Consider the following 26,322-nt stretch of genomic DNA (forward strand, 5'->3'; position numbering starts at 1 on the left):
TCTGACTAACCAGAATAATCAAGGTTTTTAGTATATTTTTTATTGCTACGTGGCAAACAAGTTACCAGTAGGTTCAGTAGATTCTCAGAAAACAAATGAGACCCAGCATTCATGATATGCACGCTCTTAAGGCTGTGCAATTGGGCAATTAGTTGAAAGGGGTGTGTTCAAAAAAATAGCAGTGTCTACCTTTGACTGTACAAACTCAAAACTATTTTGTACAAACATTTTTTTTAGCAATCCTGTGAATCACTAAACTAATATTTAGTTGTATGACCACAGTTTTTTAAAACTGCTTGACATCTGTGTGGCATGGAGTCAACCAACTTGTGGCACCTCTCAGCTGTTATTCCACTCCAGGATTCTTTAACAACATTCCACAATTCATTCACATTTCTTGGTTTTGCTTCAGAAACAGCATTTTTGATATCACCCCACAAGTTCTCAATTGGATTAAGGTCTGGAGATTGGGCTGGCCACTCCATAACATTAATTTTGTTGGTTTGGAACCAAGACTTTGCCCGTTTACTAGTGTGTTTTGGGTCATTGTCTTGTTGAAACAACCATTTCAAGGGCATGTCCTCTTCAGCATAGGGCAACATGACCTCTTCAAGTATTTTAACATATGCAAACTGATCCATGATCCCTGGTATGCGATAAATAGGCCCAACACCATAGTAGGAGAAACATGCCCATATCATGATGCTTGCACCTCCATGCGTCACTGTCTTCACTGTGTACTGTGGCTTGAATTCAGAGTTTGGGGGTCGTCTCACAAACTGCCTGTGGCCCTTGGACCCAAAAAGAACAATTTTACTCTCATCAGTCCACAAAATGTTCCTCCATTTCTCTTTAGGCCAGTTGGTGTTCTTTGGCAAATTGTAACCTCTTCTGCACATGCCTTTTTTTTAACAGAGGGACTTTGCAGGGGATTCTTGAAAATAGATTAGCTTCACACAGACGTCTTCTAACTGTCACAGTACTTACAGGTAACTCCAGACTGTCTTTGATCATCCTGGAGGTGATCATTGGCTGAGCCTTTGCCATTCTGGTTATTCTTCTATCCATTTTGATGGTTGTCTTCCGTTTTCTTCCACGTCTCTCTGGTTTTGCTCTCCATTTTAAGGCATTGGAGATCATTTTAGCTGAACAGCCTATCATTTTTTGCACCTCTTTATAGGTTTTCCCCTCTCTAATCAACTTTTTAATCAAAGTACGCTGTTCTTCTGAACAATGTCTTGAACGACCCATTTTCCTCAGCTTTCAAATGCATGTTCAACAAGTGTTGGCTTCATCCTTAAATAGGGGGCACCTGATTCACACCTGTTTCTTCACAAAATTGATGACCTCAGTGATTAAATGCCACACTGCTATTTTTTTGAACACACCCCTTTCAACTAATTCAACTAATTGCCCAATTGCACAGCCTTAAGAGCGTGCATATCATGAATGCTGGGTCTCATTTGTTTTCTGAGAATCTACTGAACCTACTGGTAACTTGTTTGCCACGTAGCAATAAAAAAATATATGAAAAACCTTGATTATTCTGGTTAGTCACATTGTACTGCTATTATTTTGAACAAGACTGTATATATATATATATATATATATATATATATATATATATATATTCTTTTTTTTATATACTTTTTATATATATCCTGTATATATATATATATATATATATATATATATATATATATATATATATATATATATATATATATATATATTGTAAAATACTACAAATTATAAAACAGTCGAGATTCCCAGAAAAGCATACACAGATTCACCTTGGTTGACAGATTCAGTTTATTAAAGACATCATGAACCACAAAGAGCTGAAAGCTTATTCTTTTATATATTTTCAAACAAGCTGATGCTGAAGGTTAAAAAGCAAAGAATAATCGAGGCTAATTTGGCTAAATGCACTGCTCTAATTATCACAGTTAACTGTATCTTTTGATCATTGGTGGCTCTAGTGTGCAGAAAATATGGGTATGAATGTGTGTATGTGTGTATCAACAGCGACACCTAGAGGGCACAGCGGGAATATGTGAATCACGTGGAATTTACTAAAGTCAAATGATAATGTAACATTTTCTACATTTGTTTTTAAGAAACAACTGTGTGAATGTCATTTTTTACATTCACAACAAAATCAACTTGCACATCATTTATCTGCTCATGTTCCATTATGCAAGCTGCAATGGCCACCTAATGTTAAATACTGTTCAGCTGGAGCAGAGAGAGCTTGGGTGGAGAGAGATGACTCGTTACAGTATACCAATGTGTTCATTTCCACTTTGATTTGTAGCGTTTATCAGAATGCTTTCTTTTCCTGTTTTATACTCACTCGTTTACATGTATGTATGTGTGTGTGTGTGTGCTTGTGCAAACCATGTATAAAAACTCTTGGGACTACCAGTTCATTTGCCTCTGGATTTCCATTGTCATTTCTGGCAGACGTTACAAAGCACATGTTTAATAAGCAGTTACTAAATCAAAAAATATTTCAATAACATCAGATCAGGATGAGGACTGTCTGGCATATAAAATAAAATAATAAATATACACAAATAAAGGAAATTGATGTCTTCGGTGTCACTGTCCATCACATGGTCTATTTTTATTCTCCTGCCAAATCTTCTCCATCTGATCCAGCTCTGTTTCGGTAAACGCTGCCTGTCCCCAGTTGGTCATTTTACAAGGTGACTTGCCGCCTGAGAAATATGTGAAAAACATGATTTTGGTGTTTTAGGTAAGTGCATCTGTTATTTGAGAAACTTTACACTGGGTCACCTGGTTGAACGATTCGAAGCAGGCCCTCATGTTTAGAGACTTTGTGTTTCCAAGTCTTTGTCTTGTTACTTGCCCGTTCCAATTTCTTTGTAATGGCCTGAAAAAAAATTAAATAAAGGTCACTGAAATCCTGATCATTTACATTATGTTTAAAAATGAAACTATCCTCTTGAGTATAAACGTGGAAACAACAAGCAATGTCTGCAGTGGGTTTCATTCTCATCAACATTTGTGACTCCAAGCCAAGGCCCCCCTCACATACATCCATATATAGGCCTAAATAAATAAAATAATTATAATTAAATTAAAAATGTATTTATATGACCATGGTCCAGAAACACACTTCTTATACAGAATTAAAATCAGGTGTTCTCATATATCCAGTTTTTTACATACTGTACAGAATTGCTAGCCTTGAAATCTAGACGCACCCTAGCGGCAGCAAATTTAATTTGCCCGCAAGTGTCGTCTAGGAACTCTCAATACCCATCTGAGCTGTATTCCTCAGAATCTGGACGGCCCAATCACATCGTGTATAGAGTCAGCGGGCGGGGCCATAATGACGACGGCCGAGTTGCGCTTGCGTGCTTCTAGTAAACACAGAAACTGGCGAACGGCGGTCTTTCAAATCAGCTTTGACCGCGACTCTGGAAGACTTGGAGTTAAGCTTTTCTCTGAGAAAAGAACAAAGAACGGCACTGAAGTCATTCTTAAAAAGGGAAGATGTGTTCGGAGTTTAGCTGACCGGATACGGCGAATGTTTAATCAGTCAGCGAGCTCTGCTTCACCTTCATGTTGCTCTGGTTGGTTGTAGCGCTATCCTATCGCGTGCAGAGGGAGTTTGAAAGACAACCGTTTATCCCACCCCTCGGATTGAGCCCTGTCTATGGTGAGTTTCCAGACCAAACATCTTGATGTGGGTCTGGCTTGTCAGGCTACAGAATTGCAGCTTTATTCCCAGTCTGTCTGAAACGTGCTTTCTACAAAGCCCCTCCTTCTAAAAAGTTCAGAGTGCTCTGATTGGCCAGCTGACCCAGTGCATTGCGATTGGCCAAACACCTCAACCACGCATCAGAAATGTAACACCTCCTACCATAATGGAGGCTTAAAGAAATTAACACAGTTAACTTTTTACCAGCCATTGACGAACATTTCTGTCATTTGTGAGAAAAAGCTTCCCCGCCATTGACTGAATTTTCTGGTTATATGGTAGGGGGCACTATTGCGCATCCTCTGAATGAGTACAGAATCTCCTGATCAAAACACGTGTGAAGAAGACCCAGAAACAAGTATAAAAAATAGTGTGATCATAAACATCAGCATATAAATAAAAACTGCCTAATGTTACTGAGTGAAATTTCGACCCAGGACGAGTTAAAGGACTGTAAAGCTTTGGGGGTGATGATAGACCTGATCTACTCCTTTTGATTTTCATTCTAAATCTTATCTGGATGTAAACGTGATTTTCTCAGCTTTTTTCTCAAAATGTTGCTTTTTTATAAAAACTTACCACATTCAAGTGCTGATTAAAAAAAAATGCATGAAGCTAAAATACATGATTTTTGTTGTTGTGTAAAAGCAGAGGGTCTGCTCTTTCTTTTGATATAAACAACAACAGTTCAGTTCGAGCCTGAGTCCGATTCTGAAAATGCAGACCAAGCCAGTCGATCGGAACCAACTTTACAAGCATGACTTGAGCAGGCGTTTCACACTGATAAAGTAGTCTTTGTATGTAGGAGGCGTTGTGCTCTCCCACATTTAGAAAGCTGTCCTCTCTAAAATGTGATGTGCATAAGCAAACTGTTGCATTGTACTGCTCATGAACAGATTTATAAATAAATCTTAACCTCTAATTCCTAATTTCGTCTGTTTTCGCAAGGCCAGACAAAGCGGTTTTGCCTTCTCAACCAAACACACGTCTCAACAACATGACCACAACCCTCCAATTAACTGAAGCCTTGACTTCTTTCTTTGTATATCCCTTTGGACGGTCATTATGCTAATATTTCACATTGTGACATTTCCCTTAAAGCAACATATGACCCCTTTAAGACAACTTAAAGCTACACTGTGTAACTTTTTTAGTTTATTCCTAGCTAAAAACACTTAGTTCTTTCAAAAATAAATGTGCTCATTAAAGGGGGGGTGAAATGCTGTTTCATGCATACTGAGCTTTTTACACTGTTAAAGACTTGGATTCCCATCCTAAACATAGACAAAGTTTCAAAAACTAACGGCCGTTTCACACCGCAAGCGTGAGCGGCGCGTGAGCAGCGCGTATTTTTTTCGGCGCCCATGTTAATCAATGAGTGCATTCACACCGGGAGCAGGAGCAGCGCGTGAGCGTCAAGCAGGAGCGTCGCGTGAGCAGCAGTGAAGCGGGGGTTTCGGCTGCGAGCCTATTTTTGCTGCGCTGCTGAGGCTCCTGACGCTCAATTAAAGTGAAAGCACACTTTTAAAGGACAAAATAAATGTGATTTCACACAAAAAGTGCCTAAAATGCACACAGGAAGAACGTGTAGTGTATTTGAACAATAACTGGAGTATGTCAGAGAAGAAAACAAAGAATAAAAAATATCTGTGGAAGATTTTAGCAATTTAAACTTGTTTTGATTATTCAGTTTGGGTGAAAGTATGGTTATGATTATAAAAAATAAAGTAAACTAGCCAGAAAATATAACAAACTTTCGTTTAGTTTAGTATTTAATATTCAGACAGGTAAAGGCTCTCGGTCTGCAGCTGCAGTCACGGTGTAAAGCGAAAGCACACTTTTGATGGACAAAATAAATATAATATCACAAAAGCACTCAAAATGCACACAAGAAGCACATGTGGTGTTTTAACAATAACTGGAGTATGTCATTAAAGAAAACGAAGAAAAAAAATAATCTGTAGAAGATTTACCCATTTAAACTTGTTTTAATTATTCCGTCTGGGTGAAAGTATTATAAAAAGTAAAGTAAACTAGCCAGAAAATATAATAATTTACTTTAGTTTAGAATTTAATACAGGTATAGGCTCTATCATTGTGGGAGCCGCTGCTGTGACGCTGCACCAACGCTTCCAGTGTGAATACTCTAGCGCTTCTGCAGCTGCAGTCACGGTGTAGTTACGCTGAAGTGCTGCTCAAGCGCTGCTCACGCTTGCGGTGTGAAACAGGCGTAATGTTGGACGTTTGATAGAGTATTTCTGTGTCAAAAATACTCCTTCCGGTTTCTCACAAGTTTCTGAGAGTTTTTTTCGAGTATGGGTCTACTTGACGTTAATAGAGCGGAAGGTCCTTGTATGGGCCGTACGGACTCTTCTCCCGGAAGGGTGCACGCGCGTGTGACTAGAGCGAGAGAGAGGAAATGCACGCCGTAAACACTCCGAGCGCAGATCCAATCGATCTGGCGCCGCGCTCCACTTTCTTCCAATGGGTGACGTCGAGCGACTTCAACGCTTCAGCACAGCATTCTGGGAAGGCAGCGCTGCATTTGAACCGATTTAAACGCAGAAATTACGGGAAGCTTCACAACGTCGCTTCAGTCGCGTCGCAAAGTGGATCTCCACTGTTCACTGCTGTCAGGAGGACTTTACCAAATCATACCAAAGAAGTGTGTTTTTGACGGAGCGGTCCCAGCGATAAAACTGCTTCAAATGTCTCTGCTATTGGCTCGTCGCGTGAGTAAACATCAGTAAACGACACGATCGCGTGCTTCGTCATTCAAATGCGCTAACGGACTCTATTGTTGTTCTATGTATAACGTTACACTAGTCTGACGTGCAAAACCGTTTTGCTTGCTACTGCTAAGGTTTAATCGCATACAATAGTCCATAAACCGAATCATGTCCTCATAAACTGCGAGTAAAGACACACAAATGTTGACAGGCCACTAAATACAGTACATACCACAGAGACGGACGTCCTGCTGTTGCTGTTTCTCCTATTCAATTTATTTCTGCCTCAGATTTGATTCTGGATCATATATCTATTAGCTGAGATCAATAGCAAGGGTTTCTCCACGCTTAAGGAACGTCACCGCTTTGTTCGCGATCGTCATTCTTTAGCTCCGCCCACACGATACACCTCCAGCCACTCGTTTTTTTCCGGAAAGGCTCGGTACAGCCTATATTTCTTTTATAAATATGATAAAACTAAAGACTTTTCGGAGATATGAAGGATGCAATACTACTCTATAGGTACTCAAGATTGACATGAGATTGACTGAAACTGAGTGTTTCACCCCCCCCTTTAATGTATATTTACTTCTTTCAAGTAATAAATTATTCTCTTAAGTTTATAATATGCCATTGAAAATACATACATCTTGAAAGTACATGAGCCAAAGAGAGACATACCCATAAATTCAAGCTTCAACTTTTGCGTTTTAACACACGATGGCACTCATGGACGAGGTCAAACTGGAAGCCATGTTAATCTTGGACTAAATCGGCCACCATAGGAGTTTAAAAAAAACGGAATTGAGAGGAACAGAAACTAATATTCACTGGATTGTTATATACCTTTACACCACTAGATGGGGGAAAATATCACAGTGTAGCTTTAAGGGCCCATTGGATGTTTTCTGATGCCCCCTAGTGGGCCCTGGGCCCCTGGTTGCGAACCACACAGTTAGTGAGTAAAAGAAGCCAAATTAAAGCCAAATTAAAGTAAGTGTTGCCTCTTTGTCGCCATCTCTGTTTGAAACCTGCAGCTGCTGTTATTTGTGGAATTATCATCTTTAAGTGGGCTGTGTGTCGGCGTCTCCTCAGCGCGGATGAATCTAATGTTCTGAGGAGTGTGTGTGGCTGTCAGTCACCGCAACGCTGTGGATACTGTACTTCAGAATCACAGATTCTGTGGGTTGGAGTATGACCAAAATAATACGTTTCACTGGAAAATGTCATCTGAACAGGTAACAAACATGTCTGCCACTTTTGTTCAAAAAAAAGCATTGCAATAAATCACGCAACCAGCGGTGATTAAATCTAACGACTGCTAAGCTCATATCACATCAGACTGTGCAAATTATTATTATTGTTAAACTTTGTTCTCAAATTGTTAATGTTAACAACATCAATATTGCGTGACTGCGTGTATTTAGTGTTTATTAGCATTAACTGTAGATTTCAACTTCTGTACAGTCTAATCTTTTGTTTTTGACTACGGGTACAAGCTTACCGTTATGAATTGTGCTAAGGTACGGAGATCGTTTTGAACACTGGCTGGTTATGTAACTCGCTCAGATTTATTTTTAAATGTATATTTATTAATAATAATTATTAATAATGTATTAATTTTTAACCAAAAAAATGTACGGACTGCAGATTTAAATTTGTTGGAAAAGCAAAATTATTTTAGAAAAGGGGAAGGCTAGTTTGATAAAATGACCAAAATAAATAGTGGGAAAAAAATCCTTAATCATAAAAAAATCCACTACCTCGTATTCCTCTTGCGCCCCCTGTCTCTTTTTTTTAAGGCTCTCTAGCTGCTCCTGTGCAGCCTGCAGGGCACGTTCCTTCTCTGCCTTCTCCTTTTCCAGCTCTTTTTTCTCTTTCTGGGACTGGGATAAGACCTCTTGCTGCTGTAGGTGAATCTGCTCTAACTCAATCCTCTTGCTTGCCTCCTCTTGTAGGAGCCTGCAAACAAAACACACAAATGTTGTGCAAAATTCTGCGGCCCTTCTGTGTGTAGTGAACCTGAATGTTGGGTGTTTACGCGCCGTTACCTGGCCTGCAGTTTGCGCAAGATTTCTTCATCCTCTTTGGCCTGCCTCTCATCATCTAGTGCCTGTTTCAGTTGACGGTACATGTCTTCCAGCTCCTGCATACGCTGCCAGTACTGCTCCACTTCACTGGACTTTTCAACCACCTGCTCTTCCATCTGCATTCGAGCCTATGAAGCAATTTTAAATTCCTTTAATATATCAGACATATTTCACACATCGTGCATATGTGCAACAGAAGACTTGTATTGTGCTTTCTTGCAAACTGACAGCCTTTCTTTGGAAATCTATACAATAATTATGTGCTATTTTTTCATTCTTATCTTAAAAAGGAGCTAAATGCATTAACATGTTCACAAAAAAAAAAAAAAAAAAAAAAAACTATTTATTCAGCATTGGTCAAAGGTTTGGAAACATTATGCTCATCAAGTCAGCATTTATTTGATCCAAAATGCAGGGGGGAAACTATAATTTATACAATAATATAATTACAATTTAAAATAATGGTTTTCTATTTTATTATACTTTAAAATGTAATCTATTCCTGTGATCAAAGCTGGATTTTCAGTCATATGATCCTTTAGAAAGCATTGTCTGATGCTGAGATTTATTATCAATGTTGGAAACAGTTGTGCTGCTTAATATTTTTTTATTAACTATGATACTTTTTTCAAGATTGTTTGATAAAAAAAGTTCAAGATTTCAGAAGGATCATGTGACACTAAAGTCATTCAATTCACTAAAGTAAATGACACAGAAAATTTGGCTTTGCATCACAGAAATAAATGATATTTCAAAGTATATTAAAATTGAAAACCATTATTTTAAATTGTAATAATATTTCACAGTATTACTGTTATTTCTGTATTTTTTATCCAATAAATGCAATGTTTCCCAACTTTTGACAAGTACTGTTTTAATTAATGTTTTAACTTTTGACACCCTTAATTAAAAAAGTCACCATGAAATCAAAGGTGATTTTTTTATTTTATTTTACAGTATTAATTATAAAAGATTTATCCGTGAAAAAAAAAAAATGAAAAAAAAATTATATATTATATATATTATATATATTATATATTATATATTATATATATATATATATATATATAATATATATTTATTTATTTGTGTGTGCTTATTATATTCAATTAAAATAACCTCTCCTCCTTGCAGCGACATCTCTTCTCATCTCTTCTCTAAGGATGTGTTTACTGACGTGAGGGCGGGACAACCTGTCACTCACATGAGATCCACCAATAGCAAACCACAATCATCCAACCATCCGATCAATTTACCATGGAAAAATCATACCCCGCCCTACAATTGTTTTTGTTCAAGAAGCCATTTTACTCAGATATACGTCACAGTAGGGTAGAAAAGATTAACGTAACTTTCATTGCCAACATTAAGGAACGTGTGGTTTAAATGTAATAAAAATATATAATTTTGGCAGCAAGAAAACCGATTAAATGCCAAATTACATTTTATTAATAGCAGCAGTAAGTGTAATTTGTGAACAGATTTTTGCCTCTGCCACATGTTGAGGCATCCAGCCATAACGTCTACAAGAAACCTGGCGGCCTCAAAATCACTGTCATTGTGAACAAGACATACGGCTGTTGTAGTTACCATTTTCTCCTGCTCCAGGTCTCGTCTGTATTGCTCCAATAATTCTGTTTGGGTCTGAAGTCTTCTCTGTTCCTCCAAATCACCCCTGATTGATGCATTCTTTATGTCCTGCAACATCCACACAAAATGAAAAGCAGTAACTTACAAGGTTTCCGTGAGCCAGAAAGTACAGGGAGAAAAACATAAAATCACAACTAGACTTCAGTCACTGTTTAATATTAAAAATAAGTTTGTGCCATGCTATTGATTTCAACAAAATCACTTCAGTTCATCCCACAATTTGTAAAAACAAATACACGTTTACAATAATAATGCATTAATAATAATAATGCACTTGCAGTGAGTATAAGTCTACGATGCAAGGTATTCAGAACCATTTTGTGCAGCTTGTTAAAGATTTGAATAAAAATGTGTTATTTGAACTGTAAATATGTCTAGTTGTATGGGGCTATTTTTATAGATTTAAGTCTGGTTATGCTTTTTTTGTATTATCATTGCGTGTATTGTGCAAAAGTTTCCAAGTTTAACAGCGTTGCATGGTTGACAGAAGTTAAAAATCAAACTAGTCTACCAAGGAATAATCATATTTCCTGCTTCACAGGCAATAAAGTATGTAACATTCCCTTGAGGTTGAAGATATAAAACAGGAACTAGTAACAGTCAAAACCACCCGTACAGGAAGTGTGGCTGCATTGCTCAGGAGTTCTCTTTTGCAGGTGTCCTAAAATATGTGCAAAAGCAGAGGCGTTTGTTTTTTGTTTGTTTTGTTTTTAAGGTATTTATTTTTTTAATTTTCTTTCTCTTATATGACAGGACTGTTGGGTCTATGCCTGCTGTCCTGTTGCACTATTACTGTATGTCAGAGCACGGTCTACAAGACTATGGCTCTGTAAGCAGAGCTGTTTTAGCATAAAAATGTTCTAAAAATATCTACAGCTTTATCAGAAATGAAAGTAGGTTCACGGTCGAACAGGACTGCAGGAGTCAGACGTTTAACATGAAAAAACACAAATAGACAAGGATGTGAAACGTTCTTTACATATTACAAAGTTTGCTATAAACCAAAATAATCTAGGTGAATACAAATGAGCTAAAAGGGGAAGTTACAGTAAAAAGATAACAAAAAGAAAGTTTAAATAGAGAAAAAAGAATAACATGGCTAGTTTAAAGGTGCATGCATTAGTATTGTGCTAATGTAATACACTTTACACATTATGAAATAAATTGTGTTTTTGTCAAGATTGTTGCTTACATTCACATGAGATGAAGATTGAACTCATAATAGTTTTCAACAAAAAGTTGTGCTGTCAATTGATTAAAAAAATTTACTAGAGTAATGAAACACTTTTTTAATGTTCTTAATATATTTTATAATGTTATAATTTCACAGTTAATCTCTGAATTAATGTAGAACAAACAAAGTATATACAGTATTTTTCAAATACTTGTTTAATGGCATACTTTTTGTTGGTTTAACTTAAAAAAGTAAGTAACCTGGTTGCCTTAAAATTAGTTTTTATTGAAATTAAAAATTTGAGTTGATACAATGAAGGAAATTTGTTTAATAAATAGAAACTCAAAATATTAATCTGAACCACATAAAAAAATTGATAAATCACGAAAACAGCACTATTTGGCATGTTTCACTGCGTCATCAGAAATAAAACACACACAATTACCCAAAATGCTTACAAAATCCTTTAATAATATTTTAATAAAGGTTGTCGAATCTCAAAAAATTTTCATTGTATTATCTCAAATTTTCAATTTCAATTAACTCAAAATTAAGGCAACCAGGTAACTTTTTTTCTAAACATTTTTTTACAGTGTATAGTCAACATAAGCAACATAAACGATATATTGAATGCATAAACGATGTCTTGAAATCTAAGACGTTTTAACAGTTTGTTGTTTGTATCTTTCAATGATACGAGGAAGGCCACGGTACCTTACTCATGGCCTCCAGCTGGGCCTGCTTGCTCTCGTTGGCCAACTGCAGCTGTCTCATTCTGTCCTCCATGATCTCCTGTTCAGCTTTCATCCTGTTCCTCAGCTCCCTGCGTTTATGTCTGGACTCTCGGTGTGCGGAGGAAAGGCCTTGCCTTATGCGGACAATGCAGTCCTGGATGGCTAACATGCACATGAACAAAAACATACTCAGCAGGAGAATGGGAGGGCAGAGTAGTGGACATACAGTTCAAACATTTCAATGTCAATAGTGTAAAAATGTGTGTGTGTGCTATAAAGATATGTGATACCGTGAATCCACTCCTGTTTTGTCTTTTTATCCGATGCACTGATCTCAAAACTTTTCTCAACACATCTTATAATGAAGAGGTTTTTCCTTCCATCCTTGTCTGGTAAGGACTGCAAAAACAAAACTATTTAGACATTTAAAAGGATAGTTCACCCAAAAATCTAATTTCCATCATCATTTATTCAGCATTATGTTGTTCCAACAAACCAGTATGTTGTCCTGCCATAGCTTTCTTTTCCATTCAGGCTTGCATTCAACTCACAATATTTAAATGTAACACACCATGATCAGTCACAAAACATGAAAGAATCTATAATGTAAAAAAAAAAAACAAGCCTCTTGAGAAAGTAAGTAAGCAAAATATATTTTTGGTGAATAACAATTTTTGGTTAATTTTGTGGACAAACAAAATTTGTCCACACACAACACTATGACTTCAAGTAGTCATATATGAGCTACTTATATCAAACATTTAGGTGCTTTTTTTGACAGCCACAATACTAAGTTCACTTTTGTTATCTGGAAAAGGCAGCATTCCCCTAAAGATTTGCTTTTATAAGTCAATCATACAGGGTTGGATCAACATGAGGGTGTGTAAATGATGACTCTATTGCTGCATCACAATTCACAAACTATACATTCAGAAAAGTAAATGTAATAGTAAATGGATGTGCAAGATTTATGATTAAGTAGAGAGGTTTAGATGAAGGAGTTTGAGTGATTAAGAATCAATATCACAAAAATATATATATATATATTTAATCTGAAACAATATTGTGAACTTTTTAAAGATGCATTTGGCCATTAACTGTTAAATGTATCATATGAAAAAAGGGGGAGGAGAGTTCTCTGCAATAAAGACCCACGGATGATAGATAAAAATGCTACTTTTTTTCTCTCCAATTAGGTATAAAGAGTGGTTGAGTAGCAAACCTGAAATGTGGAATGCAAATATGAGGCGGTTAACTGTCAAGATGATTGACAGGCCAGTTTACAGTATAATGATAAGCGGTCTGTTAAAGACAGTTCTGGCGTATTAGTATATCCCGAAACGTACCTACACTTCTGCTACATCCTCGAACGTATGTACTTTTTCTTCACACAAAAAAAAAAAAAAAAAACTTTTATGGCATATAAGTAGGCAAATTGGGATGCATTGGGATATGCCTTTAAAATTCAAATCTGATTAACAAATGTTCTACAAAAAATTGTTCAAGCTTTTACCTCAACACAGCAGTTGCGATCAAGCGAAATACATCCTTTCTGCTCGATTAGGTCTTCATTCACATAATAGGATATGTAGTTGAGGTGGAGCTTAAACCATCGCTCTGTCCAGTTCTTCCTCTTATGGCCTTTTTTCATCATATAGCCCTTTTTGAATAAAAAAGATAGCAAGTTAATGATTTGTCAGGGATATCTGTTTATTTCTCCCGTGTTCACTGAGTAGTAGGGCTGCACGATATTGAAGATTAAAAAATGCAATAACTTGTTAAACAATTCGATGTGTGATATATTGCTTTCGGTGTTCATAATCAATTAAATTGTATTTAAAAATATTTTTTAAATTACATAATGTTTCACATTCTTTCTGGGAAAAGAAAGCCTCTGTTCAACTTCTGAAAGTGAACAGCAGTGTGTTAGCATTGCATAAAAAGTAATTTCACAAATCTGACAATGTAGTTTAGCTGTGAAAGAGAACTGAAGTCTGGATTGGACGCTGTCCGAGAGGCAGCTTTCTGTGCATGTGCATGGGTCAGACAATGTTGTTTTCCCCAGCTTATTGGGCTTAATAACTCTTTTTTACATCAAGCAAGTTACATGTCAGTAACAGTTGCATGAGCGTTTTCATATGTGCCGAGCTGCCGACCTAAAACTTTGACTTTTCACAACATTTTGAAGCAGCCTTAATACTTTTAAAATTAAAATCATTCAGATATAGCATGCTGTTGCATTATGTACATGTGTGATGTTTTAATCATTTCTTGCATCCTTAATAAATGGTCACTGCACAACTAATTTAACTGACAACACCTGACTATCACATACAGACAAGAGCACACCTGGAAGGCCCATACTAATTAAGTCTCTGGTGCTTTTCATGTGTCGCTCAAAATTACATAAGAATAATATAATAAATAAATGTGCTACATTTTGGTTCAATCATTTTTTTTTTATGAATATTTTGTATTTTTAGAGGATTTTATGGTACTAAATTATATTTATGCAGTAGTTATATTCCATTTATTCAGTTTTTGAGCATATACCTGAAAATGAAATGTCCAACTTAAACAGTCGTAAATCTTGAATGCTTTAGAGCACAGACTAAAGTTTGAACTCTTTTCAAAGACACTTGCCAGATTATTGCTGATGTGATAAAGGTTTTAAATGTGAACTTAAAAAAAGTAACAGAATTGTATGGTCATTGCACAAAAATTGTATATGAAATATATATTTTTAAAAAGTTTTACTCTAAAACTGCAACAACAACAAAAAAAATGTAATAAAAAATCTAAACAAGTTGTGTTCCAAATTTGAACTTGATATCTCAAAAAATGAGCTTTCAGTAAGATTTTGTTTGAGCGCAGTACCAAAAGATTCCACTAAATGAAATTTGTCTCCCATTCATTCCCATTCAGTTTTTTACATGACCATTTAACTTTTTCGAATCATCTTCATGATTTTTTTTGTGTGTTCACATAGCAAGTGCCAAAACCTTTACGTATTTTCGTATCATTCCGATGAGTAAAGTAAAAAATGTTACAGTAAATATTTTAGTCAAAAATGACCGAAGAGCACCAGTACATTAACACAGACTCCCACCTGCTTAATAACATCCATTACAAGTTCCTGATAGACCTCATTGATGCCAATGGAGAGAGTCTGAGGGTTTATGCCTTTGGTGAAATAGCCTATGCCAATAAGCTCAATCAGCTCCCACGCATTCAGATGATGCTTCTTTCTGCTGAGCTGCATTTTGTAGTCTTCAAATCTGCCCTCGTTCCAAATGCAACCCATTGCTGCTAACAGCTTGTGCAGGAAGTACTCAAGCTGTTACAATACAGAAACACCTCATTACTTCCACATAATTACAAAGACTTAAAGAAAACTAAGATTAAACTACTAGAACCAACCTCCTCTGTGACAATGTGCAGTGGATATTTATCTTCAGACAGGAAGTTGAAGATACACCACACCCTGTAGGCATCAAAGTCTGAGATGAGCAGATGCTGGCTGCTGATGTGCTTTGGTGCAGACAGAGTCCAGCACATATTATTCAGCTCCATGAAGTCAAAGTTGGGCTGGATCTGTGATTCAATAATATTAAAAATGACTCAAATCTAATTCAGTGCTATATGTCAAATCCTTTCTGCAGAATTCATATGTAGAAGCATGAAGTGTGTCTTGTGTCAACTAACAACCATACCAACTTAATAAGCAGTAAGTAGGAGTTTATTGAGGCAAAGGTCATAATTAATAGTTAGTTAATAGTGAGAATTGGACCATAATATAAATATAATAGTGAATGACAATACCAGCTGGAAAGTAGGAATTCTGTGGCCTTCTGTGGAGTTCAGTATATTCAGTAATAGCATAATATTCATATTATTTAGTAGTTATTATAGAAAGGTATTTGACCAAAGAATGACACAACTGTTCCAGAGAGCCGTGTAATATAATTGTATATGATATAATGGTGCATATGAGGTTCATAAACGCATGCAGAGATGGACAAAAGTTTATTTTTTTCACTATAAGAAATAATACTGAAAAACATGCTGGCAGAAAACTATCAGCACAAGTTCACGGACATTTCTTTCAACCTTAAAACACAAAACAATGCTGTTTCTATTTAAAAATGGGAAGAAGAAAAAACAATACCGAATGTTACCATAATACATTGGGCCATATTTTTAATGACTTCTCCTACTAGTGTTGTTCAAACCAAACATTAGAACGGGTGAAGAAATACTGTACATAATGTGTTAATATGGGTATTTCAGGAACTGCTGAACTCACAGGATTTTTATACATGAAAGTCTCTAGAATTTACAGAGAACGGTGTAAACAAAAACATCAAGGTGCCGTTCTGGGGACCAACATTCTTTGGAGAGAAGTCAGAGAAGAATGGTCAAACAGGTTTGAGCTGACAGGATGGAAACAGCATTTCTGAATGCACAAAGAAACCAAAGAGCACAACAGGTTCCACTTCTGTCCGTTAAGAGCATGACGCTGGACTGAAAGCAGTAATTTTAAAGATACTCTAAAACATCATCGACTACAGTGAAAGAATGCAATTCATCAATAAGATAAGAGATGTCTGAAGAATCACAAATCTAAATGTGTATTTTTACAGCAAATGGAAATTCCTCATAAAACATGAAATCCAGTGTCTGTGTATGTACAACTATATTTGTGAGGACCAGTTTGAGTTTTAGACCATCAGGATGAGGACGAAGTGAGTAAAGTGAGGACATTTGGGCCCCTTTGAAGGCTGTTTGAGGGTCAAGACTTGGTTTTAGGGATAAGCTTATCCCTATTATTAATTAGGTTAAGTGTAGGTTTAGGGTAGGGGTATGAACTTAATTGTGATGGGTAAAGTTTGTGTAAGGAGCTTGGACTGTGGCCTAGAAAGATATATGTACAAGTGTGTGTGTGTGTGTGTGTGTGTGTGTGTGTGTGTGGTTTAAAAGGACACAGTGTATAATGAAATGGGTATTACAACGTAACAATGGTTTATGAAAACACTGTCCCCGTAAAACAAATGGCTTAAAAAACATATTAAAGGGGTGGTTGCATGCGATTTCACTTTTTTTGACTTTAGTTTGTGTGTAATGTTGCTGCTTGAGCATAAACAGTATCTGCAAAGTTACAGCACTGAAAGTTCAATGCAAACAGAGATAATGGGCCCTATCTTGCACTCAGCGCAATTGACTTTGTACACCGACGCATGTGTCATTCCTATTTTGCACCCGCGCAAAGCGCGCTTTTCCCTCCACAGAAGCACGACGCTAAACTAGTAAATGAACTTGCGCTCGCTGGGCGGTTCAGCGCAAAAAAGGAGGCGTGTTCCTGCGCAAACAATCCCTGGTGCTATTTTGCTGTTCCATTAAACAATTGTACCACTGACCAGAAAAAACCTAGTCTTAAGTCAGTGGCGCGTTGCGCGTTGTTCATTATGCTATTTTAAGGGCGCATGCTTGACCATAATGTATAGCGTGCACAACGCGCATACACTTTGCTCATGTAATCTACACAGATGCAACAGTTATTTTTGCAAATCATAAATTGTTACACTAAAAAAATATTAACACATGAGATGACGGAAATCATTGTGGTGTGCCACGAAGATGTGAAAAAATAGGCATAAATCTAGCTTACAATTTATTCAGGCTAATTATAGTAATTAAAGGGATACCATGGTGTTGAGACTTGTATGGCTTAATATAACATAAACAATGTCTCTAACTGAAATATGTAGTAGAAAACCCATGAAAGATCTACGTTATTTAAAAAAATCTATTTTATATTTGGACCATGGGCGGCGCCATTTTGTTTGCGTTCTAGGTTGATGACGTAGAGTGGTTGCACTCCTCAATCAGCTGGCGTTACCCGTAGCTATTTTTACATTTTAAATTTTAGAAAATTTTTCAGAGTTAAACAAAACCAATGAATTGCTTTGTAATTGTACTTAAAACACACTCAAACATACATGTGCCCACACACTCACCTACACAAGTCACAAACAGATCGGCGGGTGGGCACACACACCTGACAGACTGCTCTGTCTCAATCGAGATGTTGGGCTGCTCAGTCTCCACGACAGGGGCTGAATCTGAAATCGACCCCCTATACCCTGAAATAGGGCATTATTTGAAGGGACGGCCATTTGTAGTGTTGTCCGACATCATAGTGGACATGTTCGAGTGCAGTCATTCAGTCTCACGTTGCACCGCAATAACGAGTGTACAGCCGATTTACAAACAGCTGTCTGACTTCACGCACTCGCCTTCATTCACTCCTTCAAGTTGTATTAGTGAACAAAAGTAGGGAATGTTATTTGTGTCTTAAAAATGAAAATTTAAAGATTGAGGTTAATTCACTGAGCTTGTGCTCAAACTTTAATGCACAAACCAATCCCATGCATCATCACCAAAACATCCTGCCTCTCTTCCTCACGTTACCCTATCCCATCATCCTACCTAGATATTTCCCTCTGCTGGATACATTAGGCATTACAGTTAATCTACTGCATATCAACAGTCTATCTATGATATCAACACAGGGAATAGTGATTGAGGGTTATGTATGCGCGCACGCAGTGCGTGTGTGTTCGCGCCGATCTGTTGGGGTGTGTGTGAGTCTGTGAGAGAGTTTGTGTGCACATGTATGTTTGAGTGTGTTTTAAGTACAATTACAAAGCAATTCATTGGTTTTGTTTAAAGGGATCCCCTGGTGTTGAGACTTGTATGGCTTAATATAACATAAATGATGTCTCTTACTGAATTATGTAGTAGAAAACCCATGAAAGATCTACGTTATTTTAAAAATCGATTTTATATTTGGACCATGGGCGGCGCCATTTTGTTTGCGTTCTAGGTTGATGACGTAGAGTGGTTGAACTCCTCAATCAGCTGGCATTACCCGTAGCTATTTTTACCACAACGCAACTCGAAAATTGTTTCAGAGTTAAACAAAACCAATGAATTCCTTTGTAATTATACTTAAAACACACTCAAACATACATGTGCACACAAACTCACCTACACAAGTCACAAACAGATCGGCGGGCGCGCACACGACAGGCTGCTCTGTCTCAATCGAGATGTTGGGCTGCTCAGTCTCCACGACAGGGGCTGAATCTGAAATCGACCCTATACCCTTAAATAGGGCATTATTTGAAGGGACGGACATTTGTAGTGTTGTCCGACACCATAGTGGACATGTTCGAGTGCAGTCATTCAGTCTCACGTTCCACCGAGTAAAGCCGATTTACAAACAGCTGTCCGACTTCACGCACTCAAACATACATGTGCACACAAACTCTCTCTCTCACACAGACTCACACACACCCCAACAGATCGGCGCGAACACACACACACCCCAACAGATCGGCGCGAACACACACACACACCACAACAGATCGGCGCGAACACACACACACACACACACGCACGCACTGCGCGCGCATACATAACCCTCAATCTATTCCCTGTGTTGATATCCTGTTCAACACATCCTGTTCCCTAGATAGACTGTTGATATGCAGTAGATTAACTATAATGCCTAATGTGACCAGCAGAGGGAAATATCTAGGTAGGACGATGGGATAAAGTAACGTGAGGAAGAGAGGCAGGATGTTTTGGTGATGATGCATGCGATTGAGACAGAGCAGTCAGGTGTGTGTGTGCGCGCCCGCCGATCTGTTTGTGACTTGTGTAGGTGAGTTTGTGTGCACATGTATGTTTGAGTGTGTTTTAAGTACAATTACAAAGCAATTCATTTGTTTTGTTTAACTCTGAAACAATTTTCGAGTTGCGTTGTGGTAAAAATAGCTACGGGTAACGCCAGCTGATTGAGGAGTTCAACCACTCTACGTCATCAACCTAGAACGCAAACAAAATGGCGCCGCCCATGGTCCAAATATAAAATCGATTTTTTAAATAACGTAGATCTTTCATGGGTTTTCTACCACATAATTCAGTAAGAGACATCATTTATGTTATATTAAGCCATACAAGTCTCAACACCATGGGATCCCTTTAACTCTGAAACAATTTTCGAGTTGCGTTGTGGTAAAAATAGTTACGGGTAACGCCAGCTGATTGAGGAGTGCAACCACTCTACGTCATCAACCTAGAACGCAAACAAGATAGCGCCGCCCATGGTCCAAATATAAAATCGATTTTTTAAATAAGGTAGATCTTTCATGGGTTTTCTACTACATAATTCAGTAAGAGACATCATTTAGGTTATATTAAAGGGGTATATGAAATGCTGTTTCATGCATACTGAGCTTTTTATACTGTTAAAGACTTGGATTCCCATCCTAAACATAGACAAAGTTTCAAAAACTAATGTTGGACGTTTGATGGAGTATTTCTGTGTTAAAAATACTCCTTCCGGTTTCTCACAAGTTTGTGAGAATGTCTGTGCTGTTGGCTCGTCGCGTGAGTAAACATCAGTAAACGACACGATCGCGTGCTTCCGCATTCAAATGCGCTAACGGACTCTATTGCTGTTCTATGTAAGTTATACGTTACACTAGTCTGACGTGCAAAACCGTTTTGCTTGCTACTACTAAGGTTTAGTCAGATACAATAGTCCATAAACCGAATCATGTCCTCATAAACTGAGAGTAAACACACACAAATGTTGACAGGCCACTAAATACAGTACATACCACAGAGACGGACGTCCTGCTGTTGCTGTTTCTCCTGTTTAATTTATTTCAGCCTCCGAATGATTCTGGATCATATATCTATTATCTGTGATAGCCATGGGTTTCTCCACGCTTGAGGACGTCACCGCTTTGTTCGCGATCGTCATTCTTTAGCTCCGCCCACACGATACGCCTCCAGGCGCTCGTTTTTTTCAGGAAAGACTCGGTACAGCCCATATTTCTTTTATAAATATAATAAAACTAAAGACTTTTCGGAGATATGAAGGATGCAATACTACTCTATAGGTACTCAAGATTGACATGAGATTGACTGAAACTGAGTGTCCCCCCCCCCCCCCCCCCCCTTTAAGTCTCAACACCAGGGGATCCCTTTAAGGATCAAACCTGTTTGCCCAATAGTGGCAAGACATATATGTATATAAGCACATCTGACAAATTGGTTTTGTCAGAAAAATCGACTGATAAACTGAAAAAAAACTGTTTAACCGACGCCTGTTTAATCAACGCCTGTTAAACCGACGCTATTTTGGGTGGGTTTCTCCCATCCCCATACAACACAACTTCTCTGTCTTTCACTGCTCTTACAAGAACATCAGTCTCCTCGGCTGTGAACCGCTCCTGGCGTGCGCCTGGTAAATACGCCATAATAATAGCAATCCATAATGGAACTTGCGCACCTGATTTTAAAGGGAATGTTGGATGACGCTCTGATTGGTTTATTCACGTTACGCCCAAACCACACCTATAAATAATGAAGCTACTTCAGACCAACCCATTTTAGATTTGCGCCGGGTGCAAGAGCCATTTATCCCGCCGGGAAAATAGCAACAGCGCCGAGACCCGCCCACAAAGTTACTTGCGCTTCACGCTTTGACACTTGTGTTTCAGATCATTAAAATAGGGCCCAATGTCTTTTACAGTTTGGCAGTTTATTGCCTACAAAAGCGGCCGGTTTGGACTACAACAAGCTTCTTCCCAGGTTGGAGACATCATAAACCCTTGCTATTAACAAAAACACTGCCACTGGGCGGCAGTGGCTCAGTGGTTCATGTAGATTGTCTACAAACCGAAAGGTTGGTGGTTCGATCCCCGGTTCCACCTGACCAAGTGTCGAAGTGTCCATGAGCAAGACACCTAACCCCAGCATGCTCCCGATGAGCTGGATGGCGCCTTGCATGGCTGACATCGCCGTCGGTGTATGAATGGGTGAATGTGAGGCAAAAATGTAAAGCGCTTTGGATAAAGGCGCTATATAAATGCAGTCCATTTACCATTTACTGCCATCTAACCAAAGACCATTGCGTTTTTTGGAGGGATGGGCTTCATAGAAGCAGGAAGCAAACGAGCCGTTCAAAGGACAGTGGAGACAGTGGTGTGGAATAAAGGTAAAATATAAGAAAAATACGGCATAAAAAAAGAAGAAGTATTAAGACCCATAAACACAACCAAGTATAGAAAAAAAACCACTGAACCACCCCTTTAAAGCTACACTTTGTAACTTTTCCGTCCGCTAGAGGGCGCCTATTCAAAACAAAGGTGCAGTTTGATGACACCAAGTTTGAGCGCAGAATCTTGGAACATGTGGTCAACTGCCTCAGACGTCCCGGTTCATTGGTTAAAATAGCAATTGTCTCACAATTTACAAATAGATGGATACATTTTGGATATTGTAAGAACTCAGCTGAACAAAATATATAACACTGGCCTAGTGGTTGTCAGATATTTTACTGCAAAAATACTACATACTGCACCTTTAAACACTGTTTTTTTTTATTCAAAAAATGTTGAAAGTTTTGTGATATGGGTAGGTTTAAGTTTTTAAGGTTAAGGTTTGTTATGCCTTAGTGTAAGGGGAAATAATATACAGTTTGTACAGTATAAAAAAAACACAGAAGTCATTTTATTTCCATTTTCAGGAGTCAAAAACATCGACATGTGAGTAAAAAGTCTTTGGCCTGAGTCATCATAAGTGACAGTCATCAACTTCCCTACAGTCTATTTTAGGTTTTATTTTTCAATTAAAAAATATAGGGTCCGAAAGTTTGAGAGCACAAGTGAAGATCCTTCTGCATCTGATTCTTTCTAAATTGGTTTCACTTACACTTATATGTTACATATACTTACCATAGTAACAGTAAATTTTGCATACTTACATGCAACTGACCCTCAACCAAAACCCTAATCTGCCCTAACCCTATAGTAAGTACATGTTACTAAATTAACTCAGTACTTAAATATATAATTACACTGTAACAATGACACCTTAAAATATGGTTAAGGTTTAAGATGATATTGTTACAGTGTAATTAGACAAGTAAGTACTGAGTAATAAATTAATTAACATCATGTACTATATGGTTATGTAAGGGTTAAGTTTAGGGTCAGGTGCTTGTAATTATGCATGATTTATTGTTACTACTATGATGTACGTATGTATGATGTACTTCACCATAAAGAGTTGAATACCTTTAAATTATATTATCACCATAACAATGTCCATGAATTTCCAAGCCTTTCGAAGGTATTTTGTATGTTGGCCTTTTGCATTAATAACAGGGTCGTTTTATCTAGGAGCAGAACGATCCAAAGAGCAACTTGTGCTTTAAATTGAAAAAGCAGACAGATACAAAAACATCTCTATGTGAGTCACGAGAAATAATGTGTAACCTTATTCCAGAGGAAACGTCTGTTCTTAAAACAGACACAGGCTTGTGTTGATGCTGGAAAGAGGTAGGCCTTTGTTTAATGATGCATAATGTAAATGAAATATGTGACATATCAGATGGGGCTTTATCATCTGATGGGACAGTGCCATCATGCTATTACTGTCATTGAATAGACCTGGAGTGAAGCACTGCAGCTAAGGGACAGTGTATTTGTTACCTTACTAAGAATGAACATGTTCAGGTAGGGCATGTACCCTTGTGTTGACACTGGTCCTTCATCATCATCTCTAAAGTGCTCCTCCAGGGCTGAAGTGTTATGAGGGATTTTCAGTATGGTGCACAGGTTGTGAGACAGCACCTTCAGAGAGACAGACAGCAATGGGTTCAAAAAAAGGATTAAAAGGGCTGTATAGAATTCAGAAACCCTTGTTATTAGCGACACCAGTGGCCATTAAGTGAACTGCAGCCAGCAACTTATTGCTCTTGCTCGCACGTGCGATTGGAGAGCAGATTGCTCTGAAAGCTTTTCGTACTTTGATGTCATACACTGATCGGTCTTCAAGTCGAACACACCAAGGGCCAGATTTACTAAAAGTTAGTGTGAGAGTGCAATTCCAAAAAGTACAGATGTAAGTGGAAAGTTCAGCACGTGATCTACTGATGACGTGCAAATGAAAGAACACAAAAGTGGTTACCATTTCCATAATGACCAACACAATCAACCAAGAGCAGCGTAATTTAGAGTCTGGTTTAAGACATGCTTTTTTTAGGCAGTAAATAATGGCGCCAATACCAGTAAATTGACGAGCAAACCTAAGTAAGTCACCTTGCATGATTTTTTTTAACTCGTTTTGGTGTTTGTCACATTATTACGTCACAGTGTGTGACAAAAGACCGCCTCTGTAAAAGAAGATCAATGCCTACTTCTACATCATGGCCTCTTCAGCCCCGCCCACTGATTCGCTCTTGTCATGTAGTTGTAAATACGAGTCAAGACGCATTACTCCAGCAACAAAACAATAGAAATGCCTCTGAGGATTACAAAACGTTTTGCAATGTCAAGTTGTGCGGGGAAGTTGTCTTTGGAACAACGAATAGCCTATAAGACAAACACTCCTCTTAATACATTCATTCCTAATTCATAAATCATCCTTTGCCAATTATAACTGGTAACTCTAAGTACTTAAACTTTATTTGCCACAACCATATGTATATATGCATGAATGTTAGTGGCTTGGGGGCAGCAGTGGTTCAGTGGTTCATGTAGATTATTCTACAAACCTAAAGGTTGGTGGTTCGATCCCCGGTTCCACCTGACCAAGTGTCGAGGTGTCCTTGAGCAAGACACCTAACCCCAGCTGCTCCCGACGAGCTGGATGGTGCCTTACATGGCTGACATCGCCGTCAGTGTATAAATGGGTGAATGTGAGGCAAAAATGTAAAGCGCTTTGGATGGCCATAGGGTCTGTTAAAAAGTGCTATATTAATGCAGTCCATTTCTGGTCTGGACCTTGAAAGAGGTCGCTGTGTTGCTGTCTATGTGGGGTCAGAAACCTCTCGGATTTCATTATAAACATCTTGATGAACAAGGGTCTTAAGGGTTTAGATTGACATGAGGGTGAGCAAGTAATGATAGAATTTTAATTGTTGGGTTCAACTATTCCTTTAAGTTTTGTTAAAACCTGTTCTCATATTGGCAATAAAATGCTATTAAGCATCACAATTCTTATAGAACCTTTAAGCAAACGTTTAAACACACTTGATTGAATTTATGAATGGTGTGTCAAAACTTTTGTTGAAGTTTATAAAACATTCAGATGATAGGCTTAAGATAATCTAAGGTGCAAGATTACTTCACTTCAGTGCACATGCATACACCCTTGTGAAAGTCTTGCAGACTTGCAAGACTGATCAAGCGTTCATTCAAAGAATTAGTAAACAAATGAAGCCTGTGCCTCTCTTTCTCTTTTATAATATAACATTATATTCTGCAAAGAAAATCTTTACCAAAATAGGATGTTCAAGCAACTGCCAGTAGGCTAGTATCGAAACGGAATAATCTTAAGAGAAATTCTCTACTAAATGTGTAATGGACAATAGATTTTTATTTATTTTCTTAATTTATTTTGATTACCTGTCTGTTTCAGTAAAGAAGTAGAAGTCACATAACCCGTATAAGCAAGTCATCTGTGTGTACAAAGTTTCATTTGTAAGTGGACACGACTGCCCCAATACACGGAAACTGACAGGTGCGTGCGCTAGGATCTCCGCAGTTGTTAATGGAGTAAGTTAGTTTTAAAAAAAAAGGTTTGCTTACCTTTAACTGGGATTTGGATACTTTCCCGTTTCGGTCAACATCCAGAGCAGTAAAGGCGTACCATATAGGTTTGAGTATTTCTTCCCGGGATATCATGGTAAATTCGGTGAAAGATGTCAGAGCGCGTGTAAAACTAAATCCTCTTCAGTCAGTCAGTGTGTCAGCGCAACACAATGAGCACGAGTCATGTGACCGCTTTGCAAACATCTTGCATATTTACATAAAACATTCTTGAAGGGACAAAACTAAAAACGCTACATTATTAAAACTTGATTTATTTGTGGACAAAGGTCTCAGATGATGAACCAAGTAGCCTAAAGGAACAGGTTATGAAAATATTTTTTTCAAAAAATTTACTTAATTTGTGTCAGTTCCGTCAGGCGCATTAAAAAGCATGCTAATTTAATTGAATCCATCCAAAAACAGAGTAAAGTCTTCAGTTATGGAATATTGGTGTTCAGTCAAAATATATATCCTCACTGTTTTTGTGTGTGTGTGTGTGTGTGGGGGGGGGGGGTTGTTTCTTTGTTTTCTAACTA

The 26,322-nt window shown here is 37.8% G+C and overlaps 1 protein-coding gene across 1 annotated transcript; it reads right to left on the reverse strand.

The window, feature by feature from the left end:
• Positions 1-2,378: 2,378 nt before the first annotated feature.
• On the reverse strand, positions 2,379-25,953 carry swap70a (switching B cell complex subunit SWAP70a). Its single transcript, XM_067414464.1, has 12 exons — positions 25,784-25,953; positions 23,684-23,824; positions 15,531-15,704; positions 15,220-15,447; positions 13,624-13,770; positions 12,401-12,509; positions 12,091-12,272; positions 10,143-10,250; positions 8,514-8,680; positions 8,226-8,424; positions 2,803-2,899; positions 2,379-2,723 (listed from the first exon to the last, which is right to left on the reverse strand). The coding sequence occupies exons 1-12, from the start codon at positions 25,877-25,879 to the stop codon at positions 2,605-2,607; spliced, it is 1,767 nt and encodes a 588-aa protein (XP_067270565.1). The 5' UTR covers positions 25,880-25,953; the 3' UTR covers positions 2,379-2,604.
• Between the last annotated feature and the right edge of the window lie 369 nt (positions 25,954-26,322).

Source organism: Pseudorasbora parva, chromosome 1, assembly GCF_024679245.1.
Source record: "Pseudorasbora parva isolate DD20220531a chromosome 1, ASM2467924v1, whole genome shotgun sequence".
Lineage (NCBI taxonomy): Eukaryota > Metazoa > Chordata > Actinopteri > Cypriniformes > Gobionidae > Pseudorasbora > Pseudorasbora parva.

What these genes read in the sequence shown, in the direction of transcription:
- swap70a (XM_067414464.1), bottom strand. Translation starts at nt 25,879, where the DNA reads ATGATATCCCGGGAAGAAATACTCAAACCTATATGGTACGCCTTTACT. An exon ending in TAATGGATGTTATTAAGCAG is followed by an intron (nt 13,771 to 15,219) that starts GTGGGAGTCTGT and finishes TTATTCAAAAAG; the next exon opens with GGCTATATGATGAAAAAAGG. An exon ending in GCTTCGAATCGTTCAACCAG is followed by an intron (nt 2,724 to 2,802) that starts GTGACCCAGTGT and finishes CATATTTCTCAG; the next exon opens with GCGGCAAGTCACCTTGTAAA.